The sequence below is a fragment of the Chionomys nivalis genome, chromosome 4 (assembly GCF_950005125.1).
Source record: "Chionomys nivalis chromosome 4, mChiNiv1.1, whole genome shotgun sequence".
NCBI classification, from domain to species: domain Eukaryota; kingdom Metazoa; phylum Chordata; class Mammalia; order Rodentia; family Cricetidae; genus Chionomys; species Chionomys nivalis.
In genome coordinates this window covers 106,663,340-106,685,183 of record NC_080089.1, presented here as the reverse complement: position 1 = coordinate 106,685,183, position 21,844 = coordinate 106,663,340, and the positions used below count along the sequence as shown (strand labels likewise).

Below are 21,844 nucleotides of genomic sequence, written 5' to 3'. Positions count from 1 at the left end.
GAGAAACCCTGTCTCAAAAAGCTAAAAAGGGGCACCAGATCTCATTCCAGATGGTTGTGAGCCACCATGTGGTTACCTGGAATTGAACTGAGGACCTTTGAAAGAGCAGCCAATGCTCTTAACCACTGAGCCATCTCTCTAGCCCTAGGATTTGTTCTTTATGTAAATTAGCACTCTTGTTAAGGGGGTTATGTAATGATACTACAGAGTCCTCTGAATCTCATCTACAATTCTAAAAGACAATGAAGGATAATATGTTGAAAGCAAAGAATGAGAGCAACAATAGTATGTTTTAAGAGTAAAAGCAAAGCCGGGCGGTGGTGGCGCACGCCTTTAATTCCAGCACTCGGGAGGCAGAGGCAGGCGGATCTCTGTGAGTTCGAGACCAGCCTGGTCTACAGAGCTAGTTCCAGGACAGGCTCCAAAGCCACAGAGAAACCCTGTCTCGAAAAACCAAAAAAGAGTAAAAGCAAGACAAGATGGGGGGGGGGGGTCTGCATTAATAATGCTAGATCAGATACTAAATGATCTATTTAACCTGTAGAATGAAAGAAATCTACTTATTCGTGTGAACATATGTATGTGTGTATGGGTGCGCAAACCATAACACACATATGGAGTACAGAGGACAATGCTTGGGAGTTGGTTCTCTTTTTCCATCATGTGGGTTCCAAATATCAACTCAGGCAGGTTCTCAGGCATGGTGGCAAATAATTTTTTTAATCAAAAAATCTACACATATAAAATTTCCCACCAGAACAAATAAGTACTTGAAAAAATGACTAACTAAGGAGCTAGGAAAGGCAAATATAAACTGAACCTAGAACAGCATGCTATGTCAGAAATTTTAAAACAGAAAAACACATCAAAATGATACAGAAGTAGTTTTCGCCAGTCAAATATGAGGCAGTTTGAGCATCAAATGTTGAAATTAATGCAGAACCCACCAAATAGAACAAGCATCCATGTGTCTAAAAATACTGTTAAGCAATCATCAGTGACTCAAGCAAATAACTTAATGCTGAATTCAATGGACATATTCAATGAAAAATACCTATTTCCAAAGCTCGTCTTGTGCAGTGTATTTTGTTTTTGTCTTATTTTCATCTAAGTGACAGAGAGACAGTATCTCAATGTGTAGTCACAAAGGCCTGGAATTAACTATGTGGCCCAGGCTGGCCTGGAACTCAGGACCCTTTAGGTATCCTAGTGTAAGGCTTTACCTTGTAGTGGGAGCTGCGGGCTGTGTTCCTGCAGCCCCAGCTCCTGGTCGCCTGGCTAGCTTATGCCCCAAAATAACAACACACAAACAGTATTCATTTAAACACTGCTTGGCCCATTAGCTCTAGCCCTTAGTGGCTAATTCTCATATCCCGATCAACCCATCTCTAATAATCTATGTAGCACCAGTCTTACCAGGAAAGATTCAGCATGTGCATCTGCTCTGGAGAGGAACGGCACCGCATCTTCCCCAGAGAGGAGAGGAAATGGCATCTAAGCTCACTTCCTCTTCCTCCCAGCATTCTGTTCTGTTTACTCTACCCACCTATGTTCTAACCTATGAGAGCCAAGCAGTTTCTTTGGCCCCCAACGTGTGGCTAACTGAATCCACAGAAAGTCTGAGAAAGCTTGGGAAAGAATAAAGTAAAGCATGTTTTCTTGATAGCAGCAATTCCTCGGGTCTGCTCTGCTTGCTAGAGGCAAGCAAGTGCTCTCATCTAAGAGAGGCTTCCTGACTCAGCTTTAGCTGCAAAACCCTGCAGCTCATTAAGAGGTCCTGCCATGAACACTTGAATGGTACTGATGAAAAGCTGACTGCATGATTGTTTGCTTTTAGCCGTAGCAGGAAAAAAGTTGTACTGTTTTAAAATGCTGGCGTTCTGGTCTGTCCTGCCAGGGCAAACTCTGACTGTTTGAGGCAGGAGGGCCGACTACAGAGAGAGGACTTGAGTGTTGTCTGTGGATATAGTGTTGCAGCTTGTGGATATAGTGTGGCAGGGACCTTGAAACGCCATAGAGTTGTGGCAATAAAAAAGGCTACAGCTGTTGCCTCTGCCATGAGGTTGGAAACCTAAAGAATGGGTTGGATCCAGCCGTCAAAGCCATGGCTTTTGTCCTAGTGATATTGCTTGGTAAATTAAACACTCATGTGGTCAGAAAGAGAGATATAAAGAGAGATTCAAAGACAAAGAAAACTTTAAATGATTTACAGTGTGTTTAAAAATATATGCAGGCTAAAAGTTAAAGTTCTTAAAAGTAAAAAAACAAAAATAAGGAAGTAGTTGGGTGTGGTAGTACACACCTTTAATCCCAACACTTGGGAGGCAGAGACAGAAGGATCTCTGAGAGTTCAAGGACAGCCTGGTCTACAGAGTTATTCCAGGTCAAAGATACAGAGAACCTGTCTCAAAAAGCAAAAAATAAAAGTAAAAATAAACAAAATAGAGGTTAAAATAAAGCGCACAAAGATGGAAAATACACAGAGAATTTTGATACTGTATGCTATTATGCTGTTTGAATTGTTTGAATGCTGAGGAAGGAGCAACAGCTGCTAAAAGATATTTGTTTATAAATGCTACTGAACTAATCCAACATAGATATTCTGAAAATACCTTGACTTCAGAATTTGGATCTAAGGATATGATACTTTGGAAAAGAGATTCTTCTTTTGTTTTCACAGGCGATGACACCCTGCGGATTGCTTCCATCCCAATATGGTATGATAGACCATGCCCTCCTGAAAGGTTGCAGTGAACACCTTCAAAAAATTACTTTGCTCAACTGCTGACTGAGAGGAACCTAGCACACAGGTTATACCATGAAAGACATGATTAACATCGCCGCCATTCAGCAGGAAGCAGTTTGGAGAGAAATAACTACATCCATATTCCCAAATATTGTTTATAAATGTTCTTTTACATTTAAAGGGGGATATGATATAGATATGGATAATTTACATTGGTATAAGTTTTGCTTTGTTGATATAAATTTAAGGTCAATTTTGTTATATGTATATAAATATGTATGTATGTATTTCTGATCTTGATTAAGGTATTGTGATTGTGTAGTTCATGTAAAAATGTAACGTATATAGGTTAATAGATAATCATTAATAGTAGTCAAGTTTGTAGTCATGTTAGTTAGATTTTCTAGATGTACATAGATACATTTTAGATAGGCATTCTTCATATCTTTCAAAGATTATATAATATGGCATTTTAAATGTGTTAATAACTTAGGACTTTTCATGACAATGAGACACTCTGCTCCTGGCAGCACCAATCTACTTCAAGAGGAAGATGGGCACTGAAGAGGCCTCTTATGGAGTTTGATAGCCATTTGGGCAAGAAACTGCTCTTGCCTGGACTATTGTATAAACTGGACACAGAGAACCCGCAGAGAGAGGACTACTGAACTTGCCTAAAGGTGAGATGATCTTTCGGGGTTCCTGATTCATGAAGGAGTCTGCGAGACATTCTGCAGGACACAGAAGATGGTGACTGAACTGTCTTTAAAATTTCCTACTTCATGGAAATGTCTCTGGATACTATGAACCTATAGGCCGAAGATGGATGCCCCAATGGTACAGAGGAACTTTGGGTTCTGGAGTCTTTGATGGAGTTGAAGAATAGATAGTTATAGTTTTAGTTATAGTTTTCCTTAGTTATGATAAAGATAAAATAGATGTAAATATTGTAACTGTAATTCTTACTTGATAACTGTTTTGTTATATGTAATTTTGCTAAATTAAAGTTAAAGCCTTCCTTTTTTGTTTAAACAGAAAAAGGTGAAATGATGGAGGAAGGTCATTGGTTAAATAATAAAGAAACTGCCTGGCTCTCATAGGTTAGAACATAGGTGGGTGGAGTAAACAGAACAGAATGCTGGGAGGAAGAGGAAGTGAGCTTAGATGCCATGCCGCTGCTCTCCAGGGCAACGCGATGAAGCTCTGACCCAGGATGGACATAGGCTAGAATCTTCCCGGTAAGCGCACCTTGGGGTGCTACACACATGAATAGAAATGGGCCAAGCCGTGTTTAAAAGAATACAGTTTGTGTGTTGTTATTTCGGGGCATAAGCTAGCCAGGCAACCAGGAGCTGGGGCAGCAGGAACACAGCCCGCAGCTCCCACTACAGAATACCTGAGGGTGTCTTATCCCTCCTGGTGATGGGATTACAGGCATAGGTGACCATCCACTGGTATATAGTAACTTTGGAGAAGTCCAGCAGACGCCTTAGAGATGTGATTGAAGCTGACAATGTCAGTAATAGAACCAATGAGTATTTTAAGAACAACATAATATTCCTGCTAGGAACATTTATCTTGTTGTTGTTGAAACAGGGTTTCTCTATGTACCCCTAGCTCTCCTGGAATTCGCTCTGTAGACCAGGATGGCCTTGAACTCACAGAGATCCATCTGCCTCTGCCTTTGCCACTCAAGTGCTGAGATTAAGGTGTGCACTTCCCCCCACCCCCAGTCAGGAACACAAAAACTGAAATAAAACTTAAAGAAAATTATAGTGAAAAACTGACAAAATATTAACATTGCAAAATCTGAATAAAGGGCCTAGGAAAATGTTTAGCCAATTTTCTATGTACTTATCACTAGAATATGACTTTCATGCAGAATGCATACAGAATGTTCTTGGATGTTTCTAAGACTAAAATTTTATTTAAAACTGAAAACTTGTATGGCTTAACCTACACTAGAAAAGTCTCAAGTCACTGACTGGTTCAACCATGGTATAAGGAGCAACAACATTCCTTAGAGGTTTTTTCTCACTAGGATATTCTTTCTATAATGTCTTTTACTCTCCTGTTGCTCATACAGAGTCTTACACTCAAACTATCTTTTCCTAAACAAAGTCAAGATGTAACAACAAAAACTAAGTTCACAGTAATAGAAACATGACTACTGTCTTTGAGAAAACAGATTTTAAAGGTCATCCAAATGTGTAAAGTAAAAGTGACTTTGTTTAAAGCAGTCAAATTCTGTTTTTTATCACTGAAATAGGTATTGGTACATGTTTTTCTGTAAAGGACAGGACAAATACTATAATCTTTATAATCTATCCCATCTTCATGGCAATTACCAAAGTTTACAACTACAGCAGCCACAATCAATATATAAACAAACAAGCCACACTTTAAAAAAAAAAAAAACAGGTAGTGCCCCAAATCTCTAATTAATATTTTTGTCTCTTGAGACTACATTTTACTATGTAGCCAGGCTGGCTTCCAACTCATGATCCTTTTCCCTCAGTCTCTGAAGGATCACAGGCTACCACCGAACAAGCTGAACTACTACTATTCAGATAAAAGTAGTTTCAGTAACAAAGTGGACTACAAAATAAAAGGTGACCTCAGTCAGGGATGATGGTATATGCCTTTAGCAGAAGCAGTGGATAATGAGTTCTAGGCCAGCAAGAACTATATAATGAGACCCTACCTTAAAAAAAAATGTATGGGGGGGGTGGAGGGAAGGGGCTCTGCTGAGAGTGGTGGCACATGTCTATTACACACACCTCTAATCCTAGCATCTGGATTATTATAGTTGGACCCTGTCTCTCAAAACAAAACAAAATAAAACAAGGGCAGGGCAGCGGTAGCACATGCCTTTAATCCCAGCACTCAGGAGGCAAGACAGATTTCTGTGACTTTGAGACCAGCCTGCTGATCTACAGAGAGAGTTCCAGACAGGCTCCAAAACTACAGAAAAACCCTGCCTTAAAAAAAAAAAAAAAAAAAAATCACCAAAAATCAAATGCATAAACAAACAAGACACTTGGCAGCACTATCTAAAACAGCATTCCCTGGAGGTACCCTCCCTATACAGGCTCATATCCTCCTTTCTCCTTTTACTCTAGACTAATCAAATTTATCACAGAAGCTCAGGACATACAATTTCAGTTCCAAATGTACAAACCTCTTTTTACAGACAATACTAATGGTGGAGTGAAATCTCACTAACTCAAAATCATTCAGTTTAGGTAGACAGCTCAACTTCCTATATAAAGTTTAATGTTGAGCTTTCTGACCAAACAGTGTTGCGTCTTTTTTGTTAGTTTGTTTTTGTTTTTTTAAGACAGGGTTTCTCTGTAGCCCTGGCTGTGTCAGAGCTAGCTGTGTAGACTAGGCTGGCCTTGAACTCACAGACTCCATCCTGCTTCTGCCTTCTGAGGGCTGGAATTAAAGAGCTGCACCACCATCCCTGGCTAAAATTGTGTATTTATAAGGTAAAGGAGTATCTACAAAAAGATGAATTAAGAAAATAAGGGTAGACATTAGTAAGTATTAACTTATTACTTCTAAGAAGCTTCTGTCCCCAAATTATCTAATCCAGGTAGAAACAGAACTACCCAAGGTGACCAGAAGATGAAAGGTACACCCAATATCTAAGTGTTTGTAAAGAAAGCCTTAAATTACTAATTATTATAATCTCTTGACGTTAACAGTAATCCAAGCTGCCAAATTCATGAGAACCTTACCTCCTTTTCATATGATCCAACAGAAGGAAGATTTTCCCAGTCAAGTTATAATTATCAACTGCAGTCACTTTTGTGAAATCTAGGCTACATTTTCAGCAGAACACATGATGCATAGCAATTCCTCTTTCACACAGAAAGAGATGCACATGGCCCTGCTAAAAATGCAGCCTAGTAAATCTGCATGTGAAGATGAACATGTTTATAAGTGCAATGTGCTAGGTTATGTGAGGGCTACTTTATGAGAAACGTGTATAGTCAGTATCTTGCAAGCCTAGGGAGTGATCCTGTGTATATAAGGTATAGAAAAAGCAGCTCACTTAATCCTTTCTCGCCAGAAGTACGGATTTTCCCGGAACGACAACAATTGTTGGCAATGGTCGCACCAAAATAATGCCGGCGCCAGTGAGTTAACCACCTCTGTCCTCTTTTCACCTATTATATTTTTCATGCATCATCCAACTTCCCAACCATCTTCCTGCTTCTTCACAGAATGCACGCTAGGTTCACGTTTTTCTTCAGCACGAAGTTGAAAATGGAGTTGAGAAAAGGAGACACATGATCAGCTGGTGATGTTAACAAGCTCCTTGCTGCCCTGAGAAGCTAGATGGAAATGGTTCAAGTTACAAGGGGGATCATCATCAGATCTGGGAGGACAAAGAGTAATTCATGAAGCTTCACTCCCTTCCCTCCCACCCTCTGACTTTTTTTTTCTTTCTTTTCTTTTTCTTTTGGATGATCCCTATAGTCTGTCTTCACAGCAAAACCAAGATTAAGGAGTATGAAGTAATCCTGTTCAGTTCTTTACTCCATCCAATGCAGAAATGACAAGTGGAATACATGTCCAGTAATGTTATAGTAGCCCCACAAGATCAGGAAGAGTTAGAATGGCCAAAAGATCCACAATCAATGCTTTTTAGTATGAACTAAATATCAGTAACTAACACAGTACTTGGCCACAGGTCTTAGTAAGGTGGAAAGAATAAGACATTTTTGCTTCAGCTAAGGTTTACTTGAACACATAGGTGAAGTAAGACAGAAGTAGTTAACTCTTTTAATGCCGGGATAGTATGGTACACAATAACCACATTAAACCAGTATGTTTCTCTAAAACATGTATAATTTATCAATTCTTGACTTCAGACTGCTAACCAAATGCTAAAAGTTAAAAAGACAATAGTAACCAGAATTTAGAAACCAGACTCATGGTAAAAGCTAATTAAAAGAAGAATTAACAACCCCAACATCAATATGTAACAAAACATCACAGTTCACAGTAAGTAAAGATGCCCAAACAAGTTTTAAAAAAAGAGAGAGATTTCTATTTAATTATTCCTTTGATGTTAAGAACTCTGATAAAAACAAAGTATGAAATTTAAGAATTTATTTGTTTTTGTTTGTTTGTTTGTTTTTCATGACAGGGTTCCTCTGTAGCTTTTGGAGTCTGTCCTGGAACTTGCTCTGTAGACCAGGCTGGCCTCGAACTCACAGAGATCCACCTGTTTCTGCCTCCCAAGTGCTGGGATTAAAGGTGTACACCACCACCACCGGTTAAGAATTTATTTTAAATATAAATAAAAATGTAAACCTAAAGTCAAAAAGATCATTAATCTACACATTATTGTGAAATAACTCTGGTCTTTGAGTTAGGACTGAACAATGGGTGTTCAGAGAGTAAGGTTAATTATTCCAGTTTTATCTAAACACTCTACATACATCCTAGAGAATAAATCACACGTTTCAATCGCAGATACAAACTAATACGCAGATATCAAAAGCCTTACATCTTACAGATTTTCTAAAATTTTATTTATTTTTATTTTATGTGCACTTCTGTTTTGCCTGTGTGAAATTGGAACTGCAACAAGAGTTACAGACAGTTGTGAGCCACCATGTGGGCACTGGGGATTGAACCCTGGTCCTCTGGAAGAGCAATCAATGCTCTTAACTGCTGAGCTATCTCTCCAGTCCCATCTTACAGATTTTAAACCAAGTATGAGATTATAATAATATGAGACTTCTCGGCAAACCAACGGCTTTACATTAGTATTCTCTCTTCTATGAAACTATGGCTTTATATGATTTTCCCATGTCTTTTGTGTACCTGCTTTTACCTCTACCTTCATTACTAAATTATATTCATCATGCAGACTCTGTTGTCACCTCCAAACATCCGAGAAACTTTTTTTTTTTTAAAGATTTATTATGTATACAACATTCCTTCCATGTATGCTTGTATGCCAGAAGCACCAGATCTCATTATAGATGGCTGTGAGCCACCACGTGGTTGCTGGGAATTGAACTCAGGACCTCTGGAAGACCAGTCAGTGCTCTTAACCTCTGAGCCATCTCTCCAGCTCCCGAGAAACTTCTTTTAGGACCCTTGTGCTGTCACAAAGAAGGCTTTAACTAAATAAAGGTCCAACAAGTGACCATCCTATTATCTCTCATCTAACTGCAATTCTAATTCCTTATATCTGATACATAGCATTACAAACAGACTATCAACACTCCTTTTATATTTACTCATCTATTTTTATTATTGTTGTTGTTTAGCTTTGTTTTTCAAGACAGGGTTTTGCTGTAGCTTTTAAGCCTGTCCTGGAACTAGCTCCTGTAGACCAGGCTAGCCTTAGCTCACAGAGATCCATCCACCTGCCTCTGCCTCCCGAGTGCTGGGATTAAAGGTATGCACCACCACCACCCAAATCCTTTTATATTTATTAAAAAAATTCAGGTTTCACATTAAATAAAGCCAAATTTATGCTAAATTTTAAGTGATCAAAGAGTAACTTACATAAGTAAAAACAGACTGGTATATGCAAATATCTCAACAGGGTAAGCAGGAAGCACCTCACCCAACCAATTACCCACTGGGTTCTGTCTTAAGTTCTACAGGATCAAATCACATGATCTAATGTGATAAGCTTTGCAGTTTCACCTTGCTACAAAAACAAAACAAAACAAAACTGGATTGCTATTTATCTGATTGTTTCAATTCTGAGAGAAGAAAGGAGAAACAGAAAACAAAAGGTAGGAAATAACTTGTTCCCACAGGGTCTTTAGAACCTGGATCCCAGACTCAGAGCACTTAAACTGAAGAGAACCATTAGTTCTAATATGCTCAAATTTTTATACATCCACACTTATTCAAGATCCAGACTGGGTTTTCTGAAAGGCAAATTCTACACATCTTATTGCATTCCTTAACAAGAATGAGTATACATACAAATACACACACACACACACACCTGCCTCTGCCTCCAAAGGCATGTACCACCACCTGGCTATATATTGAGATAAACTGAGATATTTATTAGTCTCTCGATGTATGCAGCCCCAGCTACCTAGAGATTACTATGTAAACCAGGCTGGCCTTAAACTCAGAGATCCTCTGGCCTCTGCCTCCCCAAGTGCTGGGATTAAAGGAGTGCACCAGGAACCTTGGCTTCCCCTCCAGACAACATGTTTTGTTTATTTAAAAAAAAAAAAGAACTTAAGTATAGGCCTATTTAAAAAACAAAGGCAAATAAACTAATGTTATGATGTTTTTTCTAGAATAAAATTTCACAATCATTTTATAACAAAAGTTCTTAAATTATCAGGGGTTTCCAAAGAATTTCATTGTTAATTTTCTCTTAACCCATCCAGCTGATTTCCAATTAATTTAAACATCTGCTGTCATTGCATACAAATTAAGTTTAACACTAAAAAGATTTTGCTTTGTTTAGTTTTACAAGAAGAGCCCTTAAATTAATAAAATCACCAATATGTACTTTTCCCAGTGAGAGAAAAGGGCAACAATCTGGATAAGAGTCTAACTGGTATGGCTTCAGAACACTAAGAGATTACAGTCCACTTTTCAGAAATACTCATGGCTAGAGATGCTGTCAGTTTTATTCAGGTTTGCAGCAGTCTGATTCTGAGTAATCAGTTACATTAGCGAAAAAGAAAAAAAAAAGAAAAGAAAAAAATATTTTCTTACCTTTAGGTCTTTCCAGCTGTCTAGCAGCTTGGTGGCCAAATCACTTATATCCACTGTTTTATCAGGTGGTTCTTGGCTCCTCTCACTTTCAACATCAGACACACCCTCCTCTTCATCTTGGGATTGTGTTTCCTCAGCAATAGTTTCTTCTAGTTTTGTGCCACTGCTTTCTTTGAGCTCTGCCTCGACATCAGCCTCTGGCTCAGACGTGGGTAATTTATTCCCTTCGATGCTAGTTTCACTCTCGACTTTGGACTCACACAGCTGTTGTGCTAGTAGCTGTTGTGACTGCAAGTCGTCGTCATCGTCTACAGTGACAGTTTCTAGTTGATCAAGGTCCTCTTTACCATCCTTGCATTCTAGCTCACTGGTTACATCTGAGATCGCACTGTCCATGCTATTTTCACTTATAATTTTAAGCCTGCGAAACATGAGTTTCTTGGGAGTCTCTGTATCCACTTCTGTGCTCAGCTTGATGGAAGGATCAGGTGTATTAAGCGGTGTGTGAGCACGTGATGTATTCTCACTAGAATATCCATCGCCTTCACTTAACTGAGGGACAGCAGTCTTGGTCTGAGACCAGCGTTGAATAATTGGAAGTACTTTGCTTTCTTCCAACATATTTTTAGTAGCAATAGGTAAATGCTCCAACGTCTTTATAATCTGATTAAACATAATAAAAAAATCTTATTATTTGTACAGCTGTTTTTGTTTTTCATTTTCCGAGAAAAGGTTTCTTTGTAGTTTTGGAGCCTGTCCTGGAACTAGCTCTTGTAGACCAGTCTGGCCTCGAACTCACAGAAATTCACCTGCCTCTGCCTCCCGAGTGCTGGTATTAAAGGTGTGCACCACCACCGCCCAGCTTTACAGCTAACCTTTTAAACAGGTAAGAATTCATAGAAGAGCCGGGCGGTGGTGGCGCACGCCTTTAATCCCAGCACTTGGGAGGCAGAGGCAGGCGGATCTCTGTGAGTTCGAGACTAGCCTGGTCTACAAGAGCTAGTTCCAGGACAGGCTCCAAAACCACAGAGAAACCCTGTCTCGAAAAACCAAAAAAAAAAAAAAAAAAAAGAATTCATAGAAGAAATACTGCATTTTGGGTACTGTCTTACTAAATTAAGACCTATGTCTTCACAAATATAGATGCAGTTGAAGGTTATAACATTATTTCCTTTTAACAAAAAACTTTTATTTAGTCTGATCTACAATAAAGAAGTATAGAGTAATGACATAACCACTCAACCACTATGTGTGACTGATAAATACTCTCTACAAGGAAAGAATTCCCAAAACTATGCAGCTTAAAAAAAATAAAAAGTACTAGGCCTCATTTCCAGTCTCCTTTTCTATAAAATTCCCCAAGATACTGTAACAGAATCTTGGGAACCATACAACACCATGTATTTAAATGATAATTTCCACATTTAAAAAGTTCAAATATAGCCAGGTGTTGGTGCACACCTTACTTTAATCCCAGGACTTGGGGAAACAGAGGCAGGTGGATCTCTCTGTGAGTTTGAGGCCGGCCTGGTCTACCTACAGAGCGAGTTCTAGCACAGCCAGAGATTCATAGAAAAACCTTGACTAAAAACAATTAATTAATTAATTGAAAAGTGTTTTTATAGCATAACTGACTTTGGGGTTATAGTACAAACTATGATTTCTTTAAAAAGCTACCTATCAGGAGCTGGAGAGATGGCTCAGCAGTTTAGAGCACTGGTTGCTTGCTCTTCCAGAAGTCCTCAGTTCAATTCTCAGCAACCACATGATGGCTCACAACCATCTACATGACGCAGGATTCCCCTCTGTATGCTGTGAATACCATTAGCTAATAAAGGACTGCTTTGGACCTATAGCAGAGCAGAACTAGGCAGGAAAAACTAAACTGAATGCTGGGAGAAAGGAGGTGGAGTCAGGGAGAAACCATGAAGCTCTGCCAAAGACAGACAAGATGAAACTTTACGCAGTAAGCCACAGCCACATGGCGATACACAGATTAATAGAAATGGGTAAAATTAATATGTAAGAGTTAGCCAATAAGAAGCTAGAGCTAATAGGTCAAGCAGTGACTTAATACAGCTTCTGTGTGATTATTTCGGGGCTAAGTGGCCGGGAACTAACTAGCAGCCTCTTTGCTACATCTACAGTGGAATCTGATACCCTCTTCTCAAAGTTGTACATGCAAATAGAGCACTCATGTACATTAAAATTAATAAATTAAAAAAAAACTACCTGTCAAAGGTCAGAAAAATACTAATTTTATGGTAAACACTGCAAATCCACTAATAATGCTGCCAATTAATCTTACTTAGACCTTTGAAAAGACATCTTTGATTTTCAGAATATTCTAATTCTTGTCAATTTTTAAGAACTCCAAAATTCAAGTTTTCTGTGTGTTCCCATAATTTAAAAGTAATGGTCTTAGCAATAAACTGAATTACTATCATGTTCTATCTCACTTAAAGTTCCCAGTACATAAAGCTGACTTGAAGATGCTACAGGGAGTCAGGTGGTGGCGGCCCGTGCCTTTAATCCCAGCACTTGGGTGGCAGAGGCAGATGAACCTCTGTGAGTTCGAGGCCAGTCTGATCTAGTGAGTCCAGGGATAGCCAAGGCAATACAGAAATACCCTATCTCAAAAAAACAAAAATCAAAAAGATACTATGGGGAAAACCAAAGGCAAACTTACTACCAAAGCAAAATATATATAAATTTATAGCTGCAGAAATGATATAGGTATATTTTTATTATTTGATATTAATCTCATAGTATTAAATTAATAATCACCCATGTCACAGCCCCTCCAAAAAAGCAATCAAAGGAAGTGGTTTTAAGAAATGTGGGCCTGAAGCCGGGCGGTGGTGGTGCACGCCTTTAATCCCAGCACTCGGGAGGCAGAGGCAGGCGGATCTCTGTGAGTTCGAGGTCAGCCTGGTCTACAAGAGCTAGTGCCAGGACAGGAACCAAAGCCACAGAGAAATCCTGTCTCGAAAAATCAAAAAAAAAAAAAAAAGAAATGTGGGCCTGTGTGAACTGACCTCTTCTTGAAGTTTCTGGTTACTTTCCCGGCCATCACCAAGCTCTGCCATCCAGATCCACAGCAAAGACAACCCATGACGCTCCAGAAATGACTTGAGACAGGACTGAGAGTGTGTGTTCTGTCACAGGAGAAAAAGAGCATGATGTAAAGTGTCAGGGAGGCAATGACAGTCAAACGTTACAAGAGGCCATGGTGAGAATTAAGAGTTTGCTTCAATCAGTGCACACACACACACACATACATCTTAGAAACTCCATTTTTATTAACTACAATTAATACATCTAACAAATACAATAAAAATTTTAATATCTAAAAATTTTGTCCTTTACTGTATTTTTGTCAAGCTCATTCCTAATTATCTGCTACTGCCTCCCTCCCCATCTCACTGTTTTACTTCTTTCCAACGAGAACCTCTTCTACTTTTAAGTCTCTTATAAATTTAATTAAAGGAACAAAACTACACAACTGAAAACAGTATCTCTGATGGTGGTTCACACCTTTAGTCCCAGCTCTTGGGTGGCAGAGGCAGGCGTATCTCTGATTTTGAGGCCAAACTGGTCTATAGAGGAAGTTCAAGGATAGCCAGCAATACACAGAGAAACCCTGTCTTGGAAAAAAATACACACACACACATTCTGATAGTACACTTGGACTTGACTTAAAGTGGAAAATGATTACTATATTATCATATCGTTTGCAATGAAATTCAGTCCTGGTCCTGTCAAGATGATTCAAGCAGTTACAGGTGCTTGCCTGTAAGCCTAATGACCCAAAGTCAATCCCAAAGTCTCACATGGTCAAAGGAGAGAGCTGGATCTTCCACTAATCTCCACAGGTATGCACCCACACACACACAAAAAGAAAAAGAAAAAAGAAAAAGTAACAACTCAAAAAATAAATAAGGAAGTAAGTAAATACATAAATCCTCCTAGATTTTTTTAGATAATTTTTTTATTATCTGTTTCTTATGTCATGCTTAGTAAACTGGAATACATGAGATGACTGCTAAAAATCTTTCTTTGAGATCCTATAGTAAAATAGTTTTGATACATTAGTAACTGGTAGGAAAGGAGAAAGCTATAAAAAGTATCATGAATTATTACAATAAAAGAAATCCCAGCATGTGCTTTTAACTGAAGGGAAAAGCAAATCAACTCTGCTGTTAATAATATGCAACTGGCTAGCCATTTTCAAGGGTATAAGCTTTCAAAATCCTGAATAACTTGCATGTCCATTTAAAACAAGATAAACTTTTCTCTAACAGAATGTAGTTTAAGTGTCCCACCCCAAATTCAGAAATAGAAATAAATCAGTATTAAAGTGCTTACCTGAATGAGCTTGAGACAAGTAAGTTTCTGTTCCAGAGTTTCAATTCTAACCATGAGCCGGGATAAACTGAGAACCTGGTTTTTATCAGAGAGGCCCTCACCATTTTCCATCAGCGCTTCTAGCTCTCCATCCACCTACCACAGCAAAGAAAATATCTAGTTATAAAACAAGTACAAACCAGTCATTTATTCAAACAATGGGGAAAAAAATGCTCAGTTTCACAAGCAATTTAGAAAATGAAAAGTAAGATCACAAGGAAAGAACCATGCTAGTAGACTAGTTGCGGGGGGATACAGGGAACACACATACACAGCACCATTCCTGTATTATTAGCAATGAAGTTGAGGCAGACGACTATGAACTCCTCAAGCCCACGCTAGGCAAGTAAGCAAAGAGGGGAAGGAGGGAGGGAGGGAGGGAGGGAGGGAGGGAGGGAGGGAGGGAGGGAGGGAGGGAGGGAGGGAGGGAGGGAGGAGAAAAGAAAAGCAGGTATAAACACAATAACTGATAATATAAAATTACTGTTGAAAAACAAATTAGCTAGAAGTGGTGGAGATTAAACAAACAAAAAAGAAACATAAATTGATAAAAAAAATCTGAAAAGCATTTCTTTCATTCAACTATGTGAATAAGAAATTATTTCAGGCTTGAGGATATGGTTCAAGGCTCTGGGTTTAGTTCCCCAGCACTCTGCATTACTGGACAGAGTGAATCAGGCCTATAACCCAAGATCTCAGGAAATTGACGCAGGAGATTTTCAATTTGAGGCCTAATGAGGTGATAGAATAAGTGCCAGATCAGTGACATGCCTCAGTGTGTAAAGACACCTGCTTCATGTCTAACAAAATGAATGCTGGCAACTGTCATCAGACTTCGCCAGGAAGTGCCCCCCCCACACCAAATAAAACAAAAACAAGAAAAAAAAAGGAGAAACTGGATGGGAAAGGATAAGTAAAGCAGGAAAATAGATTATGTCATTCAAATATATATACTTTCACACGTTAATCTGGAATTTAAGGTAAATGTAAAATTTAAAGACTGCCGTGTAGAGCTTGAGAGATGGCTCAGAAGTTAAAAATCCTAGGTGCTCTTCCAGAGGACCTACATGGTGATTCACAACAGTATGTAATACTAATTTCAGGGGGTCTGATGCTCTCTTCTGGCCTCCATAGGCACCAGACTCATGTGGTACACAGACACACAAGCAGGTAAAACACTCATACACATAAAACTAATGTTCTTTAAAAAGCTGGCCTAGCTGGGTATGAAGGCCCAAGCCTTTAATCCTAGTAATCAGGAGCATAGGCATGTGGATCTCTGAGTTTGAGGCAAGCCTGGTCTGCAGAGTGAGTTCCAGGACAGCCAGGGATACACAGAGGAACCCTGTCTCCAAAAACAAAAACAAAGCAAAACGCTAACAAAAATATAAAATAAAGAACCCAGGGGGCTGGAGAGATGGCTCAGAGGTTAAGGGCATTGCCTGCTTTTCCAGAGGTTCTGAGTTCAATTTCCAGCAACCACATGGTGGCTCACAACCATGTGGGGTCTGGTGCCCTCTTCTGGCCTGCAGGCATACACACAGACAGAATATTGTATACTAAATAAATAAATAAATATTTAAAAAAAGAACCCAAAGCACTGCTAAAAACACAAAACAGTTGTATTTCCTTTGCCCAGCAATTCCACTAAGAATAAAACACAGAAAACCTTCTGCACATAAGCACCAGGAAATGCCTACAGTGCTCAATACAGTCACATTCATGATGGCAAAAACAAACAACCAGGGCTGGAGAGATGGCTCAGAGGATAAGAGCACTAGCTGCTCTTCCAGAGGTTCTGAGTTCAATTCCCAGCAACCACACTGTGGCTCACAACCATCTGTAATGAGATCTGATGCCCTTTTCTGGCCTGCAGGCATACACGCAGGAAGAACACTGAATATATAATAAATAAATATTAATTAATTAAAAACAAACAAATGCTCCAAATGTGTACAACATAGGTAAACTGGTATGTTTATTCAATGAAAAACATATGGGGCAAGTTAAATGGCTCAGGAGGTAAAGGTGCTTGCTTCCAAGACCTTAGTTTGATTCCTGAGACCAACTTGTAAATAGAGAACAGACTCCTGCAAACTGTCCTTTAACCTTCATACTTGTAGAGTGTGTGTGTGCACACACACAACCCCGAACAAAGACAAGCTTAGAAAAAGTATGAGCCAAGGAATTTTCGGCATACTTTAGAAGTTTCCAGTACTTTATTCTAATCTCTATTGAAATAAAAACAGTCAGCCACAACTCTTTTCCAATAATATTTCATCAAAACCCAGATTTTCCTTTACATTGAACAGGCTATTTCCTTAAAACTTTTATCCTAAATTCTGAAAAACAGACGGTGCACTTACTGAATCCTTCTTTCGAGAGCGCTCCTTTTTCATCTTCCCTCCTGCTGCTCTGATGCTGACTCTGTTTTCTCCTCCCAGGTAACCCCGGCAATTAGCTGACCCACAGAAACATTTCTGAGCTTCTTTGCTGTTGTTAAGGAAAGAAAAGCATGTAAAAGTGAGAACACATTAAGAATCATACCACTCTACAGGAAATATCAAAGTATTCATTAAAAGACTCTTTACAAACCTACTTCTACTAGAAATGTCTAAAAATTCCTTGTAAAAGATATTAATTCCTTTTTCACAACTACCCCTTCTCTCAATTTCTCTCTCTCATATGTGTGTGTGTGAGAGAGAGAGAGAGAGAGAGAGAGAGAGAGAGAGACACTAGAGATTCAATCCATGGATTCCACAATTTAGGCAAGAGTCTTACTAAGCTTCATTTCCAGTCCCTTTTCTACTTTCTATTTCTGAGACAGTTTCTCCAAATTACCCCGCCTAGCTTTGACTACAGCTCCTCTGCCTCAGCCTCCCATGTACTGGGATCACAGGCCTGCACCATCTGTACTGGTTACATCATTTCCCTAATCTTTTATCACTTGTTAGATAAAACAAGTCAATTACTTAATGACTTCTCAATTTATAAGACTACTTATTGATGCATGAAAATAAGAGACTATTTACATGTTTGTGCTAGATAGAATAAAATTCCTTACACAGCTTAGACAATTATCATTTATGTTTATTTGGTACACCAAAAAGATCCATTTATTATTAAAAAACATAAAATACAGTATCATCAAGCCACTCAAAAGGAAACATTTGATTTAAAAATGTATCAAATTCAATGGCCTCCTGTAATACCAAATATAGTAATAATTAATTAAACGAAACCATGGAGACAAGGAAAAAGGTAGAAAAGAATACTGATTTAAGTCTATGGGCCTGGAAAGAAACTACCTTTGCAATTTGTGCCCAAAGTTACCAGAAGAAAAATAAATGAATACTTTAAAAGTCATGGATAGACTTAGCGCGCGCGCGTGTATGTATGTGTAAAGAGAGACAGAGAGACAGAAAGAGTACCAATGAGAGGGGAAAAAAATCACTTTATAAACAAAGCGACATGTCCAGTTTCTTTGCCCTGAGAAAAGGATAATCTAAGCACAGAAAAACTGTGGGAATCGACTTAGAATCCGATCTGTAACTTATCTCCTGAATACATGACAAGAAAAGCAAGTAGTCAGAACAGAATACTCCTTGGCATTTGTGCTGGTTTATAAGGAGAGAATCAGTCTCAAAACTGAAAGAATCTCAAAGATGACTAAACTCTGATATATGAAGTATATAAAGGAATATCTGAAACAATGTTAGTACTAAGAAAAGAATCCACTGGTAAGAAACACTGGACAAAGTAAGAAAATTGCACCTTGTCCTGAAGGGATTAAAATATCCAGGAAGCAGAGTTTGTGTAACTTTTAACATAAGCATCAAAAGCGGCAAGTTCACAAAGATATAATCTGGGGAGGAGGACACTGTTTAGTTTTATAGTTTACTTGACATTCCCACCCCTGAACTTTATTGGTTTTATTTCTCTTTGATCCTTTTGCCTTTTGGGTGTGGGGAAGACAAGCATGTACCACTTTGCCTTGCTAAAATAACAGTTCCACTACAGAGCCCTGGCTGGCTTGGAATTTCCTATGCAGTATGCAGACCCAGGAGAGCCTTGTGCTCAGAATCCACCTGCCTTGATCTCCCAACTGCTGGAACCAGAGTAAACCACCAAACCCAAACTTCAAAAAGTTATTTATTTTTATTTTATTTGCATTCATGTTTTGCCTGTGTGAGAGTGTTGAATTCCTTGGACTCAAATTGAGTTACAGATAGTTATGAGCTGCCAGTAACTGGCAGTGCCAGGAATTGTACTCAAGTTCTCTGGAAAAACAGCCAGCACTCTTTTTTTTTTTTTTAATTATTTATTTATTATGTATACACTGTTTTGTCTGCATGCCTGCAGGCCAGAAGAGGGCACCAGACCTCATTACAGATGGTTGTGAGCCACCATGTGGTTGCTGGGAATTGAACTCAGGACCTTTCGAAGAGCAGGCAGTGCTCTTAACCGCTGAGCCATCTCTCCAGCCCCACAGCCAGCACTCTTAACCTCTCTGAGCCATCTCTCCAACTTCCAAAAGTATGAATAAGAGTACACAATCTGGTATAGGCAAAATAAAATTAGTCAAGAGTTGATAAAAGATAGATAAATAAGGACATTATACTCTTCACACACATATATGTTCAGAGTTGGCATTTCTATAATGAATGAGTTTCGAGTCTTTTTTTTTTTTTTTAAGAAAGGGTCGCATGGGGCGGTGGTGGCACACACCTTTAATCCCAGAACTCGGGAGGCAGAGGCAGGCGGATCTCTGGGAGTTCGAGGCCAGCCTGGTCTACAAGAGCTAGTTCTGGGAGAGGCACCAAAGCTACAGAGAAACACCCCCCCCCAAAAAAAAAAAAAAAAAAAGAAAGGGTCGCATGGGCTATCCTCGACTTGATACACAGGCACCAGTAACCTTGAAGTTCTGATCCTACTGCCTCCACCTCCAACATCAGCAGCTCTCCACCTGTGGGTCATAACCCCTTTGGAGGTAAACCAATCTTTTCCAAGGAGTGTCCCTAAGACCACTGAAAAACACATATTTACATTACGACTCACAACAGTCGCAAAACTACAGTTTTGAAGTAGCAACAAAAATAACTTTATGGGGGCTGGAGAGATGGCTCAGTGGTTAAGAGCATTGCCTGCTCTTCCAAAGGTCCTGAGTTCAATTCCCAGCAACCACATGGTGGCTCACAACCATCTGTAAAGAGGTCTGGCGCCCTCTTCTGGCCTTCAGGCATACACACAGACAGAATATTGTATACTAAATAAATAAATAAATATAAAAAAAATAACTTTATGGTTGGGAGTCACCACATTATGAGCAACTATATAGGACTGCAGCCTTAGGAAGGTTGAGAACCACTGTCCTACATGAGGCATGCACTACCACACTGTATTTTTTATACAGTGCTGGGAATCAAAACCAGGGCTTTATGGACGCTAGGAAAGCACTCCACCGACTGAACTACATCCTCGACCCTATAGTAAAATTTTATTATATATCAGAGGAACATTACATAGTTTCTATACTGTAAATTCGTTAGTGGCCAGAAAGATCACATAATAGGAAAAGCAAAATGATGACATACCATAGATGAGAAATGATATCTCTGTAACTGAAAATCCATTTTCCTTATCAAAAGTAACAAAATAGAATAAAACCATTACTTACCCATATCTTTGGAATTGATAGTCAAATGTTAACTCTGAACCCGAAGGAACTAGCTTGGTGGTAAAAAATCCAACCCTCAGTTGTCCATTCACAGTCCACTGGAGTGTTTTGAAAAGAACAGATATTAGTAACTCATTAATGTTTGTGCATGAATATGTACAAAGACCATCACCTGAGTAAATTATGCATATAGATCTTTACATAATAAGTGTTTTCTCAAAGCAAATAGGTTGATTTTTCCCTAAATACACTAACCAACTATCATTCTCATTTAATAGACTGTAGATTCAGTATCTATAAATCTTGGCTGAATTACAATAAGATGAACTGCTACTGACTGGAGAATGTAGCCAAATGGAAAGCGCTTGATTAGCAAATACAAGGCCCAGCATTTACTCTCTAGCACAGCAAACAGAAAACAAGAAAAAATGCTGCTTTTTAAACTTACATACATTTATATATATGAGAGCTCATTTAATCTTTAAAAAAAAAATTACGGGGGGCTGGAGAGATGGCTCAGAGGTTAAGAACATAGACTGTTCTTCCAGAGGTCCTGAGTTCAATTCCCAGCAACCACGTAGTGACTCACAACCATCTGTAATGAGATCTGGTGCCCTCTTCTGGCCTGCAGGCTGAACACTGAGTACATAATAAGTAAATAAATCTTTAAAAAAAAAATTAGGGGATTCTTGGTGTCACTAAGTATCATAAACTGAGTTCAATTCCTAGTATCAAACCCTGGTCTTGTATAAGAATAGAAAGTACTCTTAACTGCTGAGTCCAACCCACCTTGCACTTTCTTTTGAAGCAGGGTCTATCTTGTTTCTGCCACTTAGCCACAGACTAGCTAACCCACAAGTTTCCCTGTCTGCACTTCCCACCCTGCTATAGATGCCAACTGCCACATCTGACTTTTTAAATTGTGGAGTCCAGATATCCAAACTTAGGTAGGTCATCAGATTTGTACAACAAGCACTTTTCTTCATTGAGTTCATCTTCCTCCTTGTCCCCATAGCTTATTTAACTTGGAATTTATTTTTATTTTAATTTTTTTTTAAAGAATTAATTTTATTCTGTGTATGGGTGTTTTGCTTGCAAGTATGCTGACAGAGGTCAGACAAAGGCATCATTAGATCACCTGAGCTGGAGTTATAATGTATATGTTATAATGTATATTGTGAAGCACCCAGGTAAATCTAACACCCTCTTCTGTATTCTGTAGGCACTGTGCACACACCTAGTGTACAGACGACAGACACACAAGCAAAGCACCTACAGATTTTTTTTTT

The 21,844-nt window shown here is 38.9% G+C and overlaps 1 protein-coding gene across 2 annotated transcripts in view; it reads right to left on the bottom strand.

Moving 5' to 3' along the window:
• Setd2 (SET domain containing 2, histone lysine methyltransferase) overlaps positions 1-21,844 on the bottom strand; it is a 101,370-nt gene that overhangs the window by 47,423 nt on the left and 32,103 nt on the right. The window contains exons 8-13 of one of the 2 annotated variants that reach the window (XM_057766502.1): positions 20,556-20,653; positions 17,245-17,371; positions 14,840-14,974; positions 13,510-13,629; positions 10,472-11,134; positions 6,807-7,089 (exon numbers count right to left, since the gene is read on the bottom strand). In XM_057766502.1, the coding sequence (XP_057622485.1) occupies positions 6,973-7,089; positions 10,472-11,134; positions 13,510-13,629; positions 14,840-14,974; positions 17,245-17,371; positions 20,556-20,653 (1,260 nt within the window). In that variant the 3' untranslated portion in view covers positions 6,807-6,972. Of the gene's footprint in view, positions 1-6,806; positions 7,090-10,471; positions 11,135-13,509; positions 13,630-14,839; positions 14,975-17,244; positions 17,372-20,555; positions 20,654-21,844 lie in introns of those variants that run through there. The other variant, XM_057766501.1, reaches the window with a different exon arrangement.